Raw genomic sequence first — 17,162 nt, 5'->3', positions numbered from 1 at the left:
CTCTTTGGGGAGGTTCAGCCACACCAAAGAAATGAATGGGACATTTAACACATCTGTTATCTCGCTGAACAGAGAAACTGGGGAATCGAGGTTCAGCGCCACCCTAGACCCAACCCAGAGTAAAGGGAAGGACTGTCTCCAAGAAGATTCTCGTTTGAGGCCCCAGATTAAGCATAGACTCTCCTGACTGGGGGCCAGCATTCTTGGGAATGGCATTCTTCGCACTGTTTTGATGTGCTTGTGCACTGCAGTTAATTAGGAGGCTGCAAAACTTTGGCCAAGTTAAGTGTCCCGCAATAGGTAGAACCCTCAGCTTTCACTGCTATGGTTTTAAAAGTCCAGGCTGCAAGTTACAAGTGAAACTGCAGGAAGCTCTTTGAGGTTGGAAAGGGGCCAGGGTAGCGTTTCAGCGTTCTGGTCACCTGGCTTGGCTGCTTCGGAAAGGAGTAAGTCCTATGTGCAAGTGGAATACTGCCGCCTAGCCTTGGTCCGTTGATGCTTTCTGATCCTTTACGAGGCCAGCAAGCTGTGAAGTGCTCCTCGGTGACACTTCTAGAGAAATGTCGCTGAAAATCGGTTTAAGTTGCTGGGAGTTTGCAGAAGGAGACACGTTTTATCATTCAGGTATCTCCCAGCTCTCTCAAACTCCATTAGTTTCCCGACACAAAGGAAGCAAAGACCTCCCCCTCCATCCTTAAGGACTCACATCCAATAACCCCAAAGCATTCATTCCAATCTCCCATGTTGTTAGAATGGCACCCCACAAACTGATTTTACCCACCCCTCACATCTGCTTTATGCCTCAGCTGGAGTAGCGTGTAGGGTTAGAGACTGAAGAAGCGAGTATATTTTCATGTTCACTGACTTGAAATTTTCCATTGCCCACCCCACAAGGGGAAAGGTTATTTTACTGATTGCCTGGAGATGAATTTCTATGAATATTTATTGATTTATTTTCCAGGCTCAGCAGGGGAGCTGCAAATAAATTTAGTGCGTTCTTTAAATAATTCCTTTTCTATGAGGCAAGATGTCATCTGAAACTTCTAAATAGGCATTTAATTAGCCCGGGTGTTGCTTCGGAACAAAAACTCCCGGGGAGAGCTTTGGGGGCGCACTGTATTGCAAAGAGGCGGTCGATATGCAGAATTGATGCGCGCCAGCCTTTGTTGCCGGCCCATTGTGCGGGCCATGCTTATGAAGACTAATCCAATCATAAATTGCACCCCTGCGCCAATCAGAGCGCCCAGAGCCTCCGGCGAATGAAGCTCGAGTGGAGAACTTTGTTGAACTTCATTGTCAGAGCTGTCACTTTTCAAAGCGCTTTAACGGGCGGGCCACTATAAAACCATCACCTCGACGGGAGGACCACGGAGGACTCGCAGACGCCCAAGTGGGATCGTTACTTGGAGACGTTTGCCCAAGAGAGAGGGCACTGCGGGGGCGGGAGGGGCGGGAATAGAGGCTTTTACCCTCGGGCCACTGGAAGAAGGGTTATTCCGCCCGCCCCGCGCCTAACATGATGTTCCCAGGCCTCCTCGCACCCCCCGCCGGGTACCCCAGCCTCCTGCGCCCCACGCCCACCTTAACGCTGCCCCAGTCCCTGCAGTCGGCATTTTCTGGCCACTCCAGCTTCCTGGTGGAGGATCTGATCCGCATCAGCCGGCCTCCCGCTTATCTGCCCCGCAGCTTACCCACCGCCAGCATGTCGCCCCCTAGGCAGGGGGTCCCCACGACTCTCACGGACACCGGGACCTCAGACCTGGGCTCCCCGAGTCCAGGCAGTCGACCAGACGGTTCACCTCAGACGGCCGCCTCACCTGCCAGCGAGCCCACGTTTCTGAAGTTTGGGGTGAACGCCATCCTCTCCTCGGCGCCCAGAACAGGTAAGTGAGCGCAAAACCCTGAGGGCTGGTCAAAGTGCGAGTACTTCTGGCCCCGGTTTCCGGTGCAGCAGGCACCCACTCACGCATCAACGCACATACTTACGCAAGATCCCCGAAGCCTCACGTCGCGCACTGTGAGACTTAAGTCCAGCCAATTCCCGGGAAGAAAAGCTCCAGGTTCGCCCCACCCTCATAATGAACTTGAGCACCTGCAGTCGGAGAGAGCGCACGCCCCTAGGCGTCTGTGTTTCTACCCTCGAACTTATGGAAGCCAGTTTTTTAAATCCCAGGCAATATATTTACTAGGTTAGCTAGTATTATGGACCTGCAATTCTTTTCTTCCTCTCCCCAATACTACATATCTCTCTAGTGACCAGGATGAGACTGGGGACGGGCGGATTCTGAGGTGGCGGGTCGCGTGGGGGCGGGGGGATGGAGAGGGCGGAAGGATATCCACAGATGGCACAATGTTAGGGAAAGATTTCTTTTACTCCGTCAAAACACCGAGGAAAATGCCTTTGAAGCCAGCCGAAGGATTAATGATATCATGTATTCAATGTTCTGTACAATAATCAAGTACTTAATCAAATTCCCTGTCTCCCTCCTTTTCATTCTTCCTTTATTCTCTGCCAGAAACATCCCCCGCCTTGCTCCAGACCGTTCCTCCCAAGACTTTCGCTTTTCCCTACTTCGAAGGCTCCTTCCAGCCTTTCATCAGATCTTCTTATTTCCCAGGTAGGTCTCATCCCCCTTCCCTGCCGTCCCCCTCGCTCCCTGCTCCGAAGCCATATTTCTCCGTCCACCCCTCGGGGTTATGCTCTGGTTCAGAGGTTGCGAGGCGTACAACATTCACGAATCCGTCGCGCCAATTTGATGCCCTATTTAGCACAAGCAGTGACTGCTTGACACTTTGCACCAATTCCCTGCTCTACAAATTAGCAGGAATTGTCATGGTCCCAATTTGAGGCGGTTCCCTTCCCGGCGAGGAGCTGTTGGCATCCCTTCACGCCGCCGTTTTCCCACAGAGTCAGTGCACTTGGCCACGATTCCCCACAAAGGTTTCAGCACCATGACCAATTGGTCAGCTCCTCGGGCAGCCACACACAGATCGGCCTTAGCCCCTCCACGCCGCCGAGAGACACCTACCAGCCGGGGCTAATTTCTCTTTAAGACTCATTCAGGGCTTGGGGCTTTTCACAAGACCACATGGGGTGCCCTCTTGTGTGGGATGCCTAGGGTCGCCCAGAGGGAGGGGGACTAGATCCTCCCACAACCCCAACCTTCTATTTCCAACCTGATTTCCCAACCTCTTCTCAGACCCTTCCCCCACCGCCTTATCTTTTTAAAGACTTTGAGCTTGTAACATAAGAAGTCTGACGGAAGCCTGCAGTTGGGTCCCAGTCTAAAGGAGAAACACCTTAACACAGTTTATGGGAGGTTTTCATCCTGCAAACCTAGTTGTGACTCAAACTATAGCTCAAAACTCTGCAACTGCTGGAGACTCAGAAGACAGAGGAGAGCCTATAAAGAGAAGAGAGACTGGGCATGGACGGTGGGGGATGGGTAAAACCACGACAACACTCCCAAATATCAGCGAAAGAAACATGCAATTGATTTTTAAAAGGGGGAGAGAGAATTCACCAACAGCCCCCCACCACCATTCACGCTGCTGCTGATAATGGAATTTGCTCCCTTTCTCCCTCATCTCAATGCTCTAACAAAAACAACCCGGGCTTTATAAATAGCTTTTCATGTCCATTTAATGAAAATGATTCCGGGAAGAGAAGCCTCTGCCATCAGTATTCTCCCAATGGTCTTGGCCTGCAGTTGTGTTTAGTTTGAAAGTGTAAATCTCTTTTGTCCCAGTAATATATGGCTTTCGCTGCTTGTCCTCAGTCTTTTTCTGTTAGTTCATTACTACACAATTACCATTCACGCTTCATTAGAGTCTCTGTTTCTTTTTTTTTTCCCCTCCCTTAAAGCAAAACTCTCCCCCTTTTTATCATGCCAATACCCATTGGGGAGCGGTCAATGTGCTAATTAGCTGCCACTTTTCATGTATTCGGGCCGAATTCTTTACGTTTGTGGGGGAGGGGAGGAAAGATTAATATGAAAAAGATGAATGCTGATTGGATTTTTCACAAAAAAAATCCAAAGCGGATTTTCTTCTGTCAAATCAGTAAAGTACCTCATTTTCATCTAAAGAATACAAAAGCCACCAAGGTGATAAAAAGCTTAAGGGGGAAACCCAGTGGCATCCTCTGTATATTTTATCTTTATTTTTGTAATTTATGTTTTTCTGTTGTTAGTTTAGCTGATACACGCAGGTTTGCCCCCTTGAGACCGTTCCCTGAGACCGTTGAATGTAAAAATGAAACAGGCTATTGTAGGGGCCGTTTTCTGTGTTTCCGTGGTTTTACCTAATCCGGGTTTGCTTGGTTGAAAGGGAAAGTTATTTGGGCGGAAAGCGCCTTTCACTCTCGCAGGTTTGTAGGTTCCTGCTCTTTTCTCCAAGAGGAGAAAAAGAGGAGCTTTAAAGAGATGAAGGGATCAGAGAGAAAAACCGAGGGAGGCCCCTAGAGAGGGGCAGACGCTACTGCCCCGGCGGGACGCCGCCCACTCACTCGCAACTCCTCACTCCCACCCCTCCGCAGCGTCCTCGAGCGTCGTGCCCATCCCGGGGACCTTCTCCTGGCCGCTTGCGGCCCGCGGCAAGCCTCGCCGAGGCATGCTGCGTCGAGCCGTGTTCTCCGACGTGCAGCGCAAGGCGCTGGAGAAGATGTTCCAGAAGCAGAAGTACATCAGCAAGCCCGACCGCAAGAAGCTGGCGGCCAAGTTGGGCTTGAAAGACTCACAAGTGAGAGCGGTCTCCTCCCAGCCCCCAGCCCCTACGCTTCACTCCTCCCCCAGCCTTGATACAACTGGGAGGGTTCTCTGAGACCAATTCGGTCCCATTGTTCGGATGGGGAAAGTAAGGTCTAGAGAGGGAATGCGTGCGCCCGCCAGCTTCCTTGAGGCTCGTCGGGACAACCCGCTTCTCTCCGGGTCTCTTCGCTCCACGCCTGGCTCAGCGCCCCCCACCCCCCGCGAACATCAGGGTCAGGGATCAGAGGATGGGGTTAGAGCAGAGAGGAGCTGAAGAGGGAGTGAGGGTAGGGTGAGTGCCTTGAGCCACCTGAATCCAAGTCAGGGCGTGGGCAGCGGGCAAGGAGAGTAAGGACAGAGCCTCCTACCCTCCCAGGCGGTCCCGCCGGCGCCCCTCCCCCCTGGCCTTGGTGTGACGGGCCTGCGCTAACCTCTGCTTGTCCCCCACTCCCTCTCCCCGACCCCACCCCACCGCGCCCCAGGTGAAAATCTGGTTCCAGAACCGACGCATGAAGTGGCGGAACTCCAAGGAGCGCGAGCTCCTGTCTAGCGGGGGCTGCCGAGAGCAGACCCTTCCCACCAAACTCAATCCGCACCCAGACCTCAGCGATGTTGGCCAGAAGGGCCCGGGGGAGGACGAAGAGGAAGACGAGGGCCGGGGCAGCCCCCGCCACCGCCTAGTCTATCACGCGTCCCCCGACCCTCGGCACCTGCGGGACCCGCGGCTGGAAGGGCCGCTGCCGGCCTCGCCCGCGCACTCGAGCAGCCCCGGCAAGCCTTCGGACTTCTCCGATTCCGAGGAGGATGAGGAGGGCGAAGAGGAAATCACCGTGTCTTAGAAGCCCTCCCCGAGACCTGGGTACTGTTTAGAAGTGCTTTGAAATTGAAGAGGCGGGATTCCGTCTGCGTGTCCGCTTAGTTCCCGTTGCCCAGACGCTGTGGCTCCCCTTTGCAGAACCGTCACCTCATCAGGGGGCCCCCAGCCCCTTCCATTGCCCAAAATGGCGCCCCCCCACCTCCCAACAGCTCTTTCCACATAAGTGAAACTTGGGTCTTGGTCCCAGCCTTAAACTTTTCCACCAGAGCTCCTGTCTTGCTTCCTGCAAGCTATTTTAAACACAGTGCGGGTATTCACACCAATAGCCTGGGTTTAGCAGTGAGCCAGGCTCTGCAGGTCTTCCGCAAAACTCTTAATGGCAAAGGAAACGAAGTTAGGAGTCACAACATCCCAGGCATATGACTCCAAGACCTCTGACTTCCTAGATGCCTCCACCTCCCTATCTTAGGTTGGAGGGTCACCTACCCAGCCAAATCTGTACACACACGCACACAGACTCCTTCCGGTCTAAGTCACAGCATAAATAACGAGTCTTTTCTGTCATATCCCCAATGCTCTCTGGGCAAAGAAGTGAGTTGTTGAGGGAAAAGTCCATCTCTATTTCTGTATGCATGTTTTAAAGCTTTTTCTTTAAAATTTCTGTATCCATAGTATATGCACCAAGCACTCTACCTTGTGCCCTTTTATTATTTCTGGGGAGATTTCACTGACCTGAAAGGCTCTTGAGCACTGGGCATGATGTGAGCAGAGAGAGAACCCTCAAGCCCCTTTGATTTTGATTTTTTTTTAACTGAACTTTGCTGTCTTTGCACAGCTTTTATGAACTGTACACTATTTTGTACACATGTGCTGTATGGATATTTTATACCAATGTTATTGTGAATGACTATAAAGGACTGATTAGACTTTCTTTTTTTTTTGCAATGGGTTTTATACTTTAAAAATGTAGCTGTTTAATTGCATAACTTATAAAGAAATACTTATTTTGTATTTTTACATTGTACAGATTTTTATATATGTATATATGTACCAAATGAACAAATGCCAAATAAAAAGTAGAATGGACACAGTGGTCAAGTGATCTCATTAATTTACAGAGTGTCTTAGCTGAAAGGGTTGGAGCTTCTAGTCCGCGTGCTACTGGAATTTATAGAAGGTAAGCTGATATCCAAGAGGGGATGGTACATATCTAAGACACCCCCCCCAGCTGCTTAGTGGCCAAGTTGGAACTAGAACCCATCTCTAACTCTCGGGCCAGTGCTTTTTCTCCTTGCCTGTACCATAAATAACCATAATTGCTATGGTGACAAAGTAGCTCCAGTAACATGGTACCAACAACTTGAGTCTGCGGTAATCCTTCTCTTTTCTAAGGACTGAAATGATGCACTGAAAGAACTCAGTGAAAGGCAGTTCAATCTTATAATGCTTTCCCTTTCCCTCCTTGAAGGTTTTTATAATTCCTGGTCCCCAGGGAAGCTCAAAGTTGCTCCTGACTTTTGTGTATAAACTAATTTTCTTAGGAATGTCATCTATAGCCATGACTTGAGAGCCCAGACACAGACTCTGGATTGCCCAAGTGAAACTAAATTTCTTTAAAGACAAGCTTTTAACAGAAACAATTCATTTAACCAGCAACTTAGGGATAAAGAACGTCAGGTAGAATACTGGTAAGGGTTTCTGTATGCTTTAAGAATTTGGTCTCTTAGCCACAGAGACCTGCATTTCTTTATTATCCGAACCCATGCCCCAACAGTGAGGGTGGGAAGAAGTTGCTCAGCTTAAATTTCAGTGGTTTGTATCATATTTAAAGTTTGAATTTTGCTATTCTCAGTGTAATTCTCTTTCTAAAAAACAAAAGGCCTCTCTACCAGATTCTGATATCCTCCCGTGTTGGGCCTGTCTCTGACACGGGTAATCACTATTTTCATTATTGTTTAGACATGATCCTGGGAACTCGAAAAAAAAAATCTTCATTGTCATAATTGTCTTCATCCAGGAAACCCTCCACATTTCCTCCTCAACACATATGAAAGTACCTAGCACGGCATTCTGTACATGGTAGGCATACAAAATTTAGACAAGAAACTCTTTGAGTGATTCAGGCTGTTTTTTCCTCCCTCCCCGCCCCCCGCTGCTGCCTGGACATCCAGAGATGAGATCCTGAGCAGAAGCCGCTCGCTTTTTCCTCCCTGCTGGCCCAAGCCCACATTTCTTACTTACCGTCAAGAACTATTTTCAGGCATGGGGATGGATTAGTGTCTACACTCAGAGTCAAAGTCCTTCCGAGGCACGTTCATGTTCATTGCAGCATTGTTCACAATAGCCGAGAGGTAGTCCCATTCACATCATTCACGTTCTTCACAATAGCTTCTGCAATCCAAATGAATAAAGAAAATGTGGCATATACACACAATGGATTATTATTCGGCTTTACGGAAAGAAATCTTGTCACATGCTCAACATGAATGAGCCTTGAGGACATTATGCTAGTGAAATAAACTAACAAGAAAAAGACAAGTACTATATGATTCCACTTACAGTTAGATATCTAACGCAAGCAAATTAATAGAAACAGAAAGTAGAATTGTGGTTGCCAAGGCCTGGGATAAGGGGGAATAGAGTTGTGCCATGGGCACAGAGTTTCAGTCTCACAAGATGAAAAAGTCCTAGAGATCTGTCATGCAGCAACGTGAATATGGCTAACATTGCTGAATGGCAAATGACTAAGATATAAGATTTTATGTGTGTTTTAAAAAATCTCAATTAAAAGTATTTTTAATGTAAATAAATTGGAAAAATAACCTAGAACAGTTAAAATCCAGCAATGGTCAAAATTACAGCCAAACGAAAAAAAGTTGTGGTAAGCAATATTATAATACAATGTAGACTTCAAAGCAAGAAGCATTCTATGACAATTTTTTTTCTAAATTAAGAAAAGTTAATGGGACGCTTGGCTGGTGCAGTCAGTACAGCATGCGACTCTTGATCTCTGGGTTGTGAGTTAGAGCCCCACATTGGGGGGTAGAGTTTGTGTGAGTGAAAAAGAGACACCTTTTTCTTTTCCAGGTGGCATCAGGGAGAGTGCAGGAGAGAAGAAAAAGAAGGTTCCTACTGTCCCAGAAACCCTTTAAAAACGGCAAAAGAATTCCGTGGAGTGGAAGATCAAGCATTTGAGAAGGAATTTGGTCCTAAAGAGGCTTTGAAAGGCAAGGAGGGAGCTTATCTATGAAAAAGCTAAGCACTGGGGCACCTGGTGGCTCAGTCGGGTTAGCATTGCCTTCAGCTGGGGTCATGGTCCCTGGGTCCTGGGATCAACCCCACCTCAGACTCCCTGCTCAGTGGGGAGTCTGCCTCTCCCTCTCCCTCTGCTCTTCCCCCTGCTCATGCTCTCTCAGGCTCTCTCTATGTCAAATAAACAAATAAAATCTTAAAAAAGAAAAGAAAAAGCTAAGCATTACCACAAGGAATATAGGCAAATGCTCAGAACTGAGATTTGAATGGGTAGGATGGCACAAAAAGATGGCGACTGCTGTGTACCTGTGGAACCCAAACTGGCATTTATCATCGGGTCCAAGCCAAGAGGTTTAAAAGGTGTTGAAGTTTCTTCCCCTTTGCCAGATCATCAATGGCTCTTTGTTAGTTTCACCAAGGCTTCAGTTAACATGCTAAGGATTGTGAGCCATATAGAGCATGAGGGGATGCAGCCCTGAAGTCAGTGCATGAATTGATCCACATGCATGTTTAAAGCAAAATCAACAAGAAGAGAATTGTCCTGACAGAGAACACGTTGATTGCTCCATCTCTTGGTAAATACGGCATCATCTGCACAGAGGATGGGATTCATGAGATCTATACTGTTGGGAAAAGTGTCAAAGAGGCAAACAGCCTCTTATGGCCCTTCAGGTGCTCTTCTCCACAAGGGGGAATGAAGAAAAACATCACCCATCTTGTAGAAGGAGGAGATGCTGGCAATGGGGAAGACCAGATGAATAGACTTATTAGAAGGATGAGCTAAGGTACCCACCATGATTATTTTTGTAGTTGGGTCAGTTAGTAAACAAATATTTTCAAATTGGGGCAAAAAAGAAAAGAAAAAAGAGGAAAAAAGAGAAAGAGGGAGAGAGAAAAAAAGGAAAAAAAAGAGAAGTTAAGAAAACCAAGAAAAGAAAAAACTACTCTGTAGATTTTTTTTTTTTTTAAACCTGTACACTATTGCCCGGTAATCACAGACCTTTACATCTTGAGAACTAAGCGTGTCACATTTTGGCTCATTTTCATGTCTCTTTTAGCTAAGAGTGTCACAGACGTGACGACCATGTCCCTTTTGCCCACAGTTTCCTTAGTGGTGTGCGTAGTCGCTAACGCGTACTGGGTGTTTGATATGTGTTGAGTGAATAAATAAATTAAAAGGAGAGACAGAGACACTCCAGAGTCTAGACCATAAGCCTGGAAGTTACCCATCTTTCAAATGAGTTGAAGGATAACTTAGGTCAAAAATGAAGAAAAAGAGACTAAATAAACTGACCTAATATGTTTTTCCAAGTCAAACCAATTACTTTAGCCCAAAAGACCAAAATAGTTGTTCTCTATCAGCTGAAGAATAATAAATGCTAAAATGTGTGGAAGGCGGGCGTTCTGCTGGGTGCGTTCTGCTAGGTGGGGATCTCATCAAAACGTAGATCATAACCCAGGGCTCTGTTGTGCAGCGTTGCTAACCACCTGTTGGTTCATGGAATACACTTTAAGTAGCAAAGACTCCCGTGAGTTTTATCCTCACAGTAACCCATCTAAGGTAGATACTATTATCCCCACACACAGATGCCAGAACTGAGGCTGGGAGTCTGGGTGATTTCCCATGGTTTCCTGAGCTGGAATTCAAATTCAGGTTCATCTTACTCTACTGCACCATCCTGCTCCCTTAACTAAACTGGTTAAAAACTCACTTAACCAAACCCCAATCAATAAGAACTCTCCAACAGAGCTTTATGCTTTTTAATCTTCTGGAGTTCTTTAAAACCATTATTATGCTCCTAAGTCTTCCACCCCACCACCAGCCCTCCTCTCTGTGGCCTAAACCAGTGATCCTCCAACTGGGTGTTAAAATCACTCTGCAAGGGCGCCTGGTTGCCTCAGTCATTACATGTCTGCCTTCGGCTCAGGTCATGATCCCAGGGTCCTGCACAAACCTATTCACCTCCTATTCACCTGGTATTCCCTGTTGCCAGCCCCACATTGAGCTCCCTGTTTCGCAGGAAGCCTGCTTTTCCCTCTGCCACTAACCCTGCTTATGTTCTTTCACTGTATCTCTCTCTGCCAAATAAATAAATAAAATCTTTTAAAATACATGTGCTGCCGAAGCGAGCACATAAAATCTTTTAAAATAAATAAAACCCTTTCACACTCTGAAATACCTAAAAGATTTTTAGTAACTATGGGTTTTATCTGCCAATATTTTCTATATAAGAGATTGAGACTGTGGGGCGCCTGGGTGGCTCAGTGGGTTAAGCCGCTGCCTTCGGCTCAGGTCATGATCCCAGAGTCCTGGGATCGAGTCCCGCATCGGGCTCGCTGCTCGGCAGGAAGCCTGCTTCCCTTCCTCTCTCTCTGCCTGCCTCTCTGCCTACTTGTGATCTCTCTCTGTCAAATAAATAAATTAAATCTTTTAAAAAAAAAAGAGAGATTGAGACTGAGAAAAATATTTATTCATCACTTCGTCTTAGAACAATTTCATCAAATAGCAATGTAAATGCCATGTTTGTGAAAATTAAGCATATGTTACAAAACAAAAAAACCCAGTACCATTGTTTTACATTTTTGCAAATCTCTTTAATGGTTGGTTGAAGAGAAGACGGCTGGATTCTCTTATCTATTTCTTTAGTCTGTTGTGCTATGAAGAAAATTTTTCTTCATATAGATATGCAGCTGGAAAGGGAGGAGTATTTGTATAGTTTTCTTAGATAATTGTGGCTATTCTTTGATACAACAACGAAACTTGGCAAAGTGGTAGTTTTTTTTTAAAAGGTTAGTTGCAATTTGAAATCTAAAATTCCATCAAAGAACTTTCCAGTTCTGACACATTAAAATCTATTGGTCTGTCTTACATTTTGAACAGATATTTTTACCCATGTATGATTTCATAACATCATACATTGGCCATTTGGAAAATAATGGTTCACTGAGTCGTGCAGATATTCTAAATGTTGACCCTTTCATGAATTATCAAATAATATATTTGTTCACATTACCAACCATCTCATCATAAAGGCCTTTTAGTATTGAGAAGCTGTCAAGTTCATGGTAGTAGATATAAGTTTTTTTGAAAGCTCAAATTTTATTATTGAGACAACAGTGTTTTTTTTTTCAAATAAAAAAAAACTTCATCTTTGGGAAAATATCTAGGAGATGCTGTTGTTTCTCAGTCATTCATTCAAGTACAAATGGGGTTCTCTGAAAGATGTGGCTAGCTCAAACAATTGCACAAGTCCTAGTCCTTGAAAAAATCACACAGGCATGCTTTAGGTATAATTCTCATTTCGTCCTGTATAATATTGAACGATCATATATTTTATACCTGAGTATAGGTTGGAATTTAATGACAATAATTTTTCCTATTCCATCACTTATTCTTTTTTTAAAAAGATTTTATTTATTTGAGAGAGAGAGAAAGTAAGAATGAGAGCACACAAGCAAGGGGGAGGGTCAGAGGGAGAAGCAGGCTCCCCACTGACCAACGAGCCTGATGAGGGACTTGATCCCAGGACCTGGGATCATGACATGAGCCAAAGGCAGAGGCTCAACCAACTGAGCCACCCAGGTGCCCCTATCTTAGGTTATTCTCAGAAGCACAGAATCTGTAAGCACATACTCCCTTAGCCATCAGAAGGAGACATCATGGCACATGTAACCTCCCAGCGCCCAGTTATGGGAGGGTCTTGGAGACTCCCAAGGTTCCCCAGATCATACTTTGAGAACCACTTACTTAAACATATAAAGAGCTTTGGGAGAGGAGAGATGGCAGAAAACTATCAGGCCAAGTTCCTACTGCCCCATGTAAAAGCTTATCTATGACCATACCTAGGCTTTCCACACATCCTCCTTTGTCAGCTCTCTTTCCTGAAGGAACCCCTTCTCCATCTGTATTCAGCCAATCTTTCTCACTGGCACCTTCTGTATGCACATTTAAAGATTTATTTATTTATTTGAGAGAGAGAGAGAGGAAGGTTGTGAGTGAGAGGAGGGGCAGGGGTGAGGGAGAGAGAAACCCAAGCAGACTCCCTGCTGGGCGGGGAGCCCACATGGGGGTGGGGGTACAAATCTCAGGACACTGAGATTGTGACCTGAGCCAAAACCAAGAGTCAGATGCTTAACTGACTGCACCACCCAGGTGCCCCTTTATGAGAATTTAGGCATGATCACGTCTATCCCTTCCCCCCGAACATACCCTAAAACATCTCTTTCCCCTGTTTTCCTCTCACTTCTGCCAGATGTCTCTCAGCTCCTGGAGCCAACTGAGCCTCATTCTGGGATTCTTTACCCTCTGCATTTCCCTTAACTTTTTTTTCCCCCTTGGTCAAGATTTTATTTATTTATTTGGTAGAGAGAGAGAGTACAAAAAGGGGGAGCAGCAGGCAGAAGGAGAAGGAGAAGCAGGTTCCCCACTGAGCAGGGAGCCCGATGTGGGGCTCGATCCCAGGACCCTGGGATCATGACCTGAGTTGAAGGCAGACGCCTAACCCACTGAGCCACCCAGGCATCCCTCCCTCAACTGTCGATGTTCTTCCAAGATTCTATGCTTAGCTGCTGTCCTCCTTCTTGTACAAGCTTCTTCCTCTCTGGTTCCAGCTAGCTTCTGTCTGATGACAAGTCCCAATCTCAAAGATCTCTCTCCTCAGCTCCAGACCTAGACAGTTAACAGGGTTTGGAGATTTGGCCTTCCCAAGAACTTGTTAAATTCCATTATGCCAGGACTAAGTGCTGTGTCTTCTAGTTCCAACACTCCACTCAAACAAAGCAAAGTAAAACAAAACAGTCTTGTCCCTAACTCCATGAATGCCTTCATTTTTCTTGCTCAAAAAAAGTGCTCAAAACCCAAGTGCTGTTCCTGACACTTCCCTCTCTTGTCCACTCCATACACAGAATCAGCGTGTCCACTAAATCCTTAATCGACTTTCTATTCTTCTTTTTATTCTTAATGCTACTATCTAAAAGAAAAGCTATTTATTATTTTTTTTAAGATTTTATTTATTTGACAGAGAGAGATCACAAGTAGACGGAGAGGAAGGCAGAGAGAGAGAGAGAGAGAGGGAAGCAGGCTTCTTGCCGAGCAGAGAGCCCGATGTGGGACTCGATCCCAGGACCCTGAGATCATGACCTGAGCCGAAGGCAGCGGCTTAACCCACTGAGCCACCCAGGCGCCCTATTATTTTTATTTTTATGAGCTAAATGAAGGTTGGCATTTTGGATATGTCATCTTCAATCTACACTATAAATGTTTCTTTTTTTTTTTTTTTAGTATTTTTAAAAAATTTTTTTAATAAACATAAAATGTATTATTAGCCCCAGGGGTACAGGTCTGTGAATCACCAGGTTTACAGACTTCACAGCACTCACCATAACACATACCCTCTGCAATGTCTATAACCCCACCACTCTCTCCCCACCCCCCTCCCTCCGGCAACCCTCAGTTTGTTTTGTGAGATTAAGAGTCTCTTATGGTTTGTCTCCCTCCTGATCCCATTTTGTTTCATTTATTCTTTTCCTACCCCCCAAGTCCCCCACATTGCATCTCCACTTCCTCATATCAGGGAGATCATATGATAGTTGTTTTTCTCCGATTGACTCATTTCGCTCAGCATAATACCCTCTAGTTCCATCCACGTCATTGCAAATGGCAAGATTTTGTTTCTTTTGATGGCTGCATAGTATTCCATTGTAGATATATACCACATCTCCTTTACCCATTCATCTGCTGATGGACATCTAGGTTCTTTCCATAGTTTGGCTACTGTGGACACTGCTGCTATAAACATTCGGGTGCATGTGCCCCTTTGGATCATTACATTTGTGTCTTTAGGGTAAACACCCAGTATACACTATGACTTCTTAATCCTATTTTACAGATAAGGAAATAGGTTCACAGATCTTCCCAATTATCCCCTTTTCCCAGCACTGAGAGCATCAGGGAAAGCTTCTTGGAGAAATCTGACCAGAGCTTTGAGGGAAGGTGTGTTTTTTAATGGGATAGGAAGAGAAAACCATATACCATACTGGTTCAAGAAAGAGTTACAAGAAAGTGCAGAAGGAGGAATGTATCTGGAATGTGTTTGTGGACACTGATGTTGTAAGGAGATATCTCTACTTAGAGGCAATGAGTTAAAACAAGCAGCCACTAGCAAAACATTTTCAAAATGCCTCTCTTTCCTTTCTTAATATAAAAGACTAACAGCAATGGCTACTAATTCCCAGTGTGCTGGGTATACCGCTAATGCTCTCATCTATTTTGTATGTAACTTTGCTACAACCCAGCTTGGGAGTTGCGATACCTGCATGTGACAGAATGGGAAACTGAGGCCGACTCACTTCCCCCCATCTATCCAGATGGCAGAAATTCAAGCACATTCTCTTTTCACTAAAGGCAGAGGTACCATAGACCCCAAATCTCCACCCCGTCCCCCACCCAACTAACTACCAACTCCAGCCTCTATCAGGGGCCCTTTTGGTAAATATTTACTCCCTTTCCTTTAAAAAGTGTCTTTAGCTGGACCCTCACCATGCAAATTTGGACAGTATTAACTAACCGTGGAAATGGTTTTCCCATCAAAGACCTACCTACGTCTGAGTTTTACATTCTTCAGGAAGAAAAATGTGTCCCTGATTTTAAGTTGATGGCTTAACTTTAAAAGAAAAAAAAAACTTTTTGGTGCAGAAACAAGCCCAATTAAATGAGCTTGGAATCCCAGATGGGCTCCTGCACCAGAAAAAGAACATTAGGTAAAAACCAAGGTCATCGGAATGAAGCATTGACTTTAGTTAATAATAATGTATCGATATGGGTTTATGAATCGGGACAAATGTACCATGGAAAGGCAAGGTGTCAACATTAGGGAGAGGCATGCCCAGCCTAGGGGAAACTCTCTGTACTATTTGTGTACCTTTTTCTGTGAATCTAAAATAATCCTCAAATCATACTCTAATTAAAAAAAAAAATCCAAATCTGTTTGCATAGAAGTGTTGGTAAGGAGAAAACATGGCCACATTCTGTATAGTTTAAATGGCAAAAATACTGTCCGAACACAGTGCTTATGGAAAGGGAAGGTGGAGTTTCAGTTCATTGTTCGGTCTCCAGAGCAACAAAAGTGTGCACTCCACCCCTGCCCGAACTCCGTGGGGCTGATGATTCTATTATTTAACCCACTCATCCTTACTCCCCTCCACACCTCCCACCCCCAGGATAATGCCTCCTGGGATTCTTTTTGGCACAAACATCTTGTTTCAGTACTGTGTTTAGACTAGGATGGAAAGAGGATTATTTACACTACACAGGCAACCCAACGTGAAAGGACGGCCACCCCCTACACTTTACTCAACTTTTCTGTAAATACCACACCCCAGCAGTCACTAACCGACTAAGCAAAGCAGATCAAGGGGTGAGAGAGCTGAGTTTTTGTCATTCTTAGCAAAAAGTTTCATGTTGGCTAACAGCATTCTCAAGTCAAAAGGACTTCTTTTTCCTGGGATAGATGATTCAGTAGGGCCAAGGTTTGTATTCCAAGAAAACTCGCCTTTTAGAGCTGTAGCAATGAGGGGAAATGACCAGGAATGAACAATCATCATTGACAAGGCCTTGGACAGACTGATTTACAGAGGCCTGTTTTATGCACAAGTATTTGAGAAAGTAGGTTCTCAAACAAAGTCCTAAGGTTTCCTTGCCACAATAATTAAAACCCCTCCCCTCAGTTCAGAGCTTTAGAATCTTACCTCACATCATCTCATCTGACTTTTACAACAACCCTATGAGATACCCAGGGCAGGATTCATTTTTCTAATGGTTGACTGATTTCCCCAAGTTGGCATAGCCTGTAAATACAAGGGTGGTACGTGAACCAGGGTTTTCTGAACCATCAGGACTCTTTCCTTTCACAAGTATTTATTTATTGTGTGCCTCCTCTGTGTCTAGACCTCTGGTTGTTCCTGATAGAGCCGTACCTGAAATAAACACAGATCTTGGTCTCAGCGAGCTTTCAGTCCCGCAGAAGAGCAAGAGAATAACAAAGTCAGTGAACAGATGCATATGTCATTACAGATTGTGATAAAGACCATTGGGGAAACAGGGGGCAAAGCTAACCAGACAAAAGTCTCTTTAAGAAGGTGACATTTTGGCAGAGACCTGAAGGAACCACTGAGGCATGTATTGTGGAAAGAATGATCCAGACTTCTTGGGACAGAGGTTGTAAAGGGCATAACAGAGGTGGGAAATGCTTGCAAGGAACTCAGAGGCAGGACGTGGGTAAAGAGGAGAGCATGAACCAGAACGGAGTTGGGGAGATGGGCAAAGAGGGAATCCCTCAGAACTTTAG

At 45.6% G+C, this 17,162-nt stretch overlaps 1 protein-coding gene and 1 pseudogene across 1 annotated transcript; both read left to right on the top strand.

Moving 5' to 3' along the window:
* The first annotated feature begins 1,484 nt into the window (after positions 1-1,484).
* On the top strand, positions 1,485-6,625 carry DBX1 (developing brain homeobox 1). Its single transcript, XM_047692862.1, has 4 exons — positions 1,485-1,883; positions 2,517-2,618; positions 4,538-4,740; positions 5,231-6,625. The coding sequence occupies exons 1-4, from the start codon at positions 1,517-1,519 to the stop codon at positions 5,585-5,587; spliced, it is 1,029 nt and encodes a 342-aa protein (XP_047548818.1). The 5' UTR covers positions 1,485-1,516; the 3' UTR covers positions 5,588-6,625.
* Positions 6,626-8,265: 1,640 nt separating this feature from the next.
* On the top strand, positions 8,266-9,601 carry LOC125079790 (60S ribosomal protein L7-like; annotated as a pseudogene).
* The last annotated feature ends 7,561 nt before the right edge of the window (positions 9,602-17,162 follow it).

This window comes from Lutra lutra, chromosome 10, assembly GCF_902655055.1.
Source record: "Lutra lutra chromosome 10, mLutLut1.2, whole genome shotgun sequence".
Classification (NCBI taxonomy): domain Eukaryota; kingdom Metazoa; phylum Chordata; class Mammalia; order Carnivora; family Mustelidae; genus Lutra; species Lutra lutra.
The sequence above is the reverse complement of the archived record's forward strand: the minus strand, read 5'-3'. Positions and strand labels throughout refer to the sequence as shown.

Excerpts from the sequence above, each read along its gene's own strand:
- DBX1 (XM_047692862.1), top strand. The coding sequence starts at position 1,517 with ATGATGTTCCCAGGCCTCCTCGCACCCCCCGCCGGGTACCCCAGCCTC. Across the intron at positions 1,884-2,516 it reads CTCCTCGGCGCCCAGAACAG|AAACATCCCCCGCCTTGCTC; the intron begins GTAAGTGAGCGC and ends ATTCTCTGCCAG. Across the intron at positions 4,741-5,230 it reads TGGGCTTGAAAGACTCACAA|GTGAAAATCTGGTTCCAGAA; the intron begins GTGAGAGCGGTC and ends ACCGCGCCCCAG.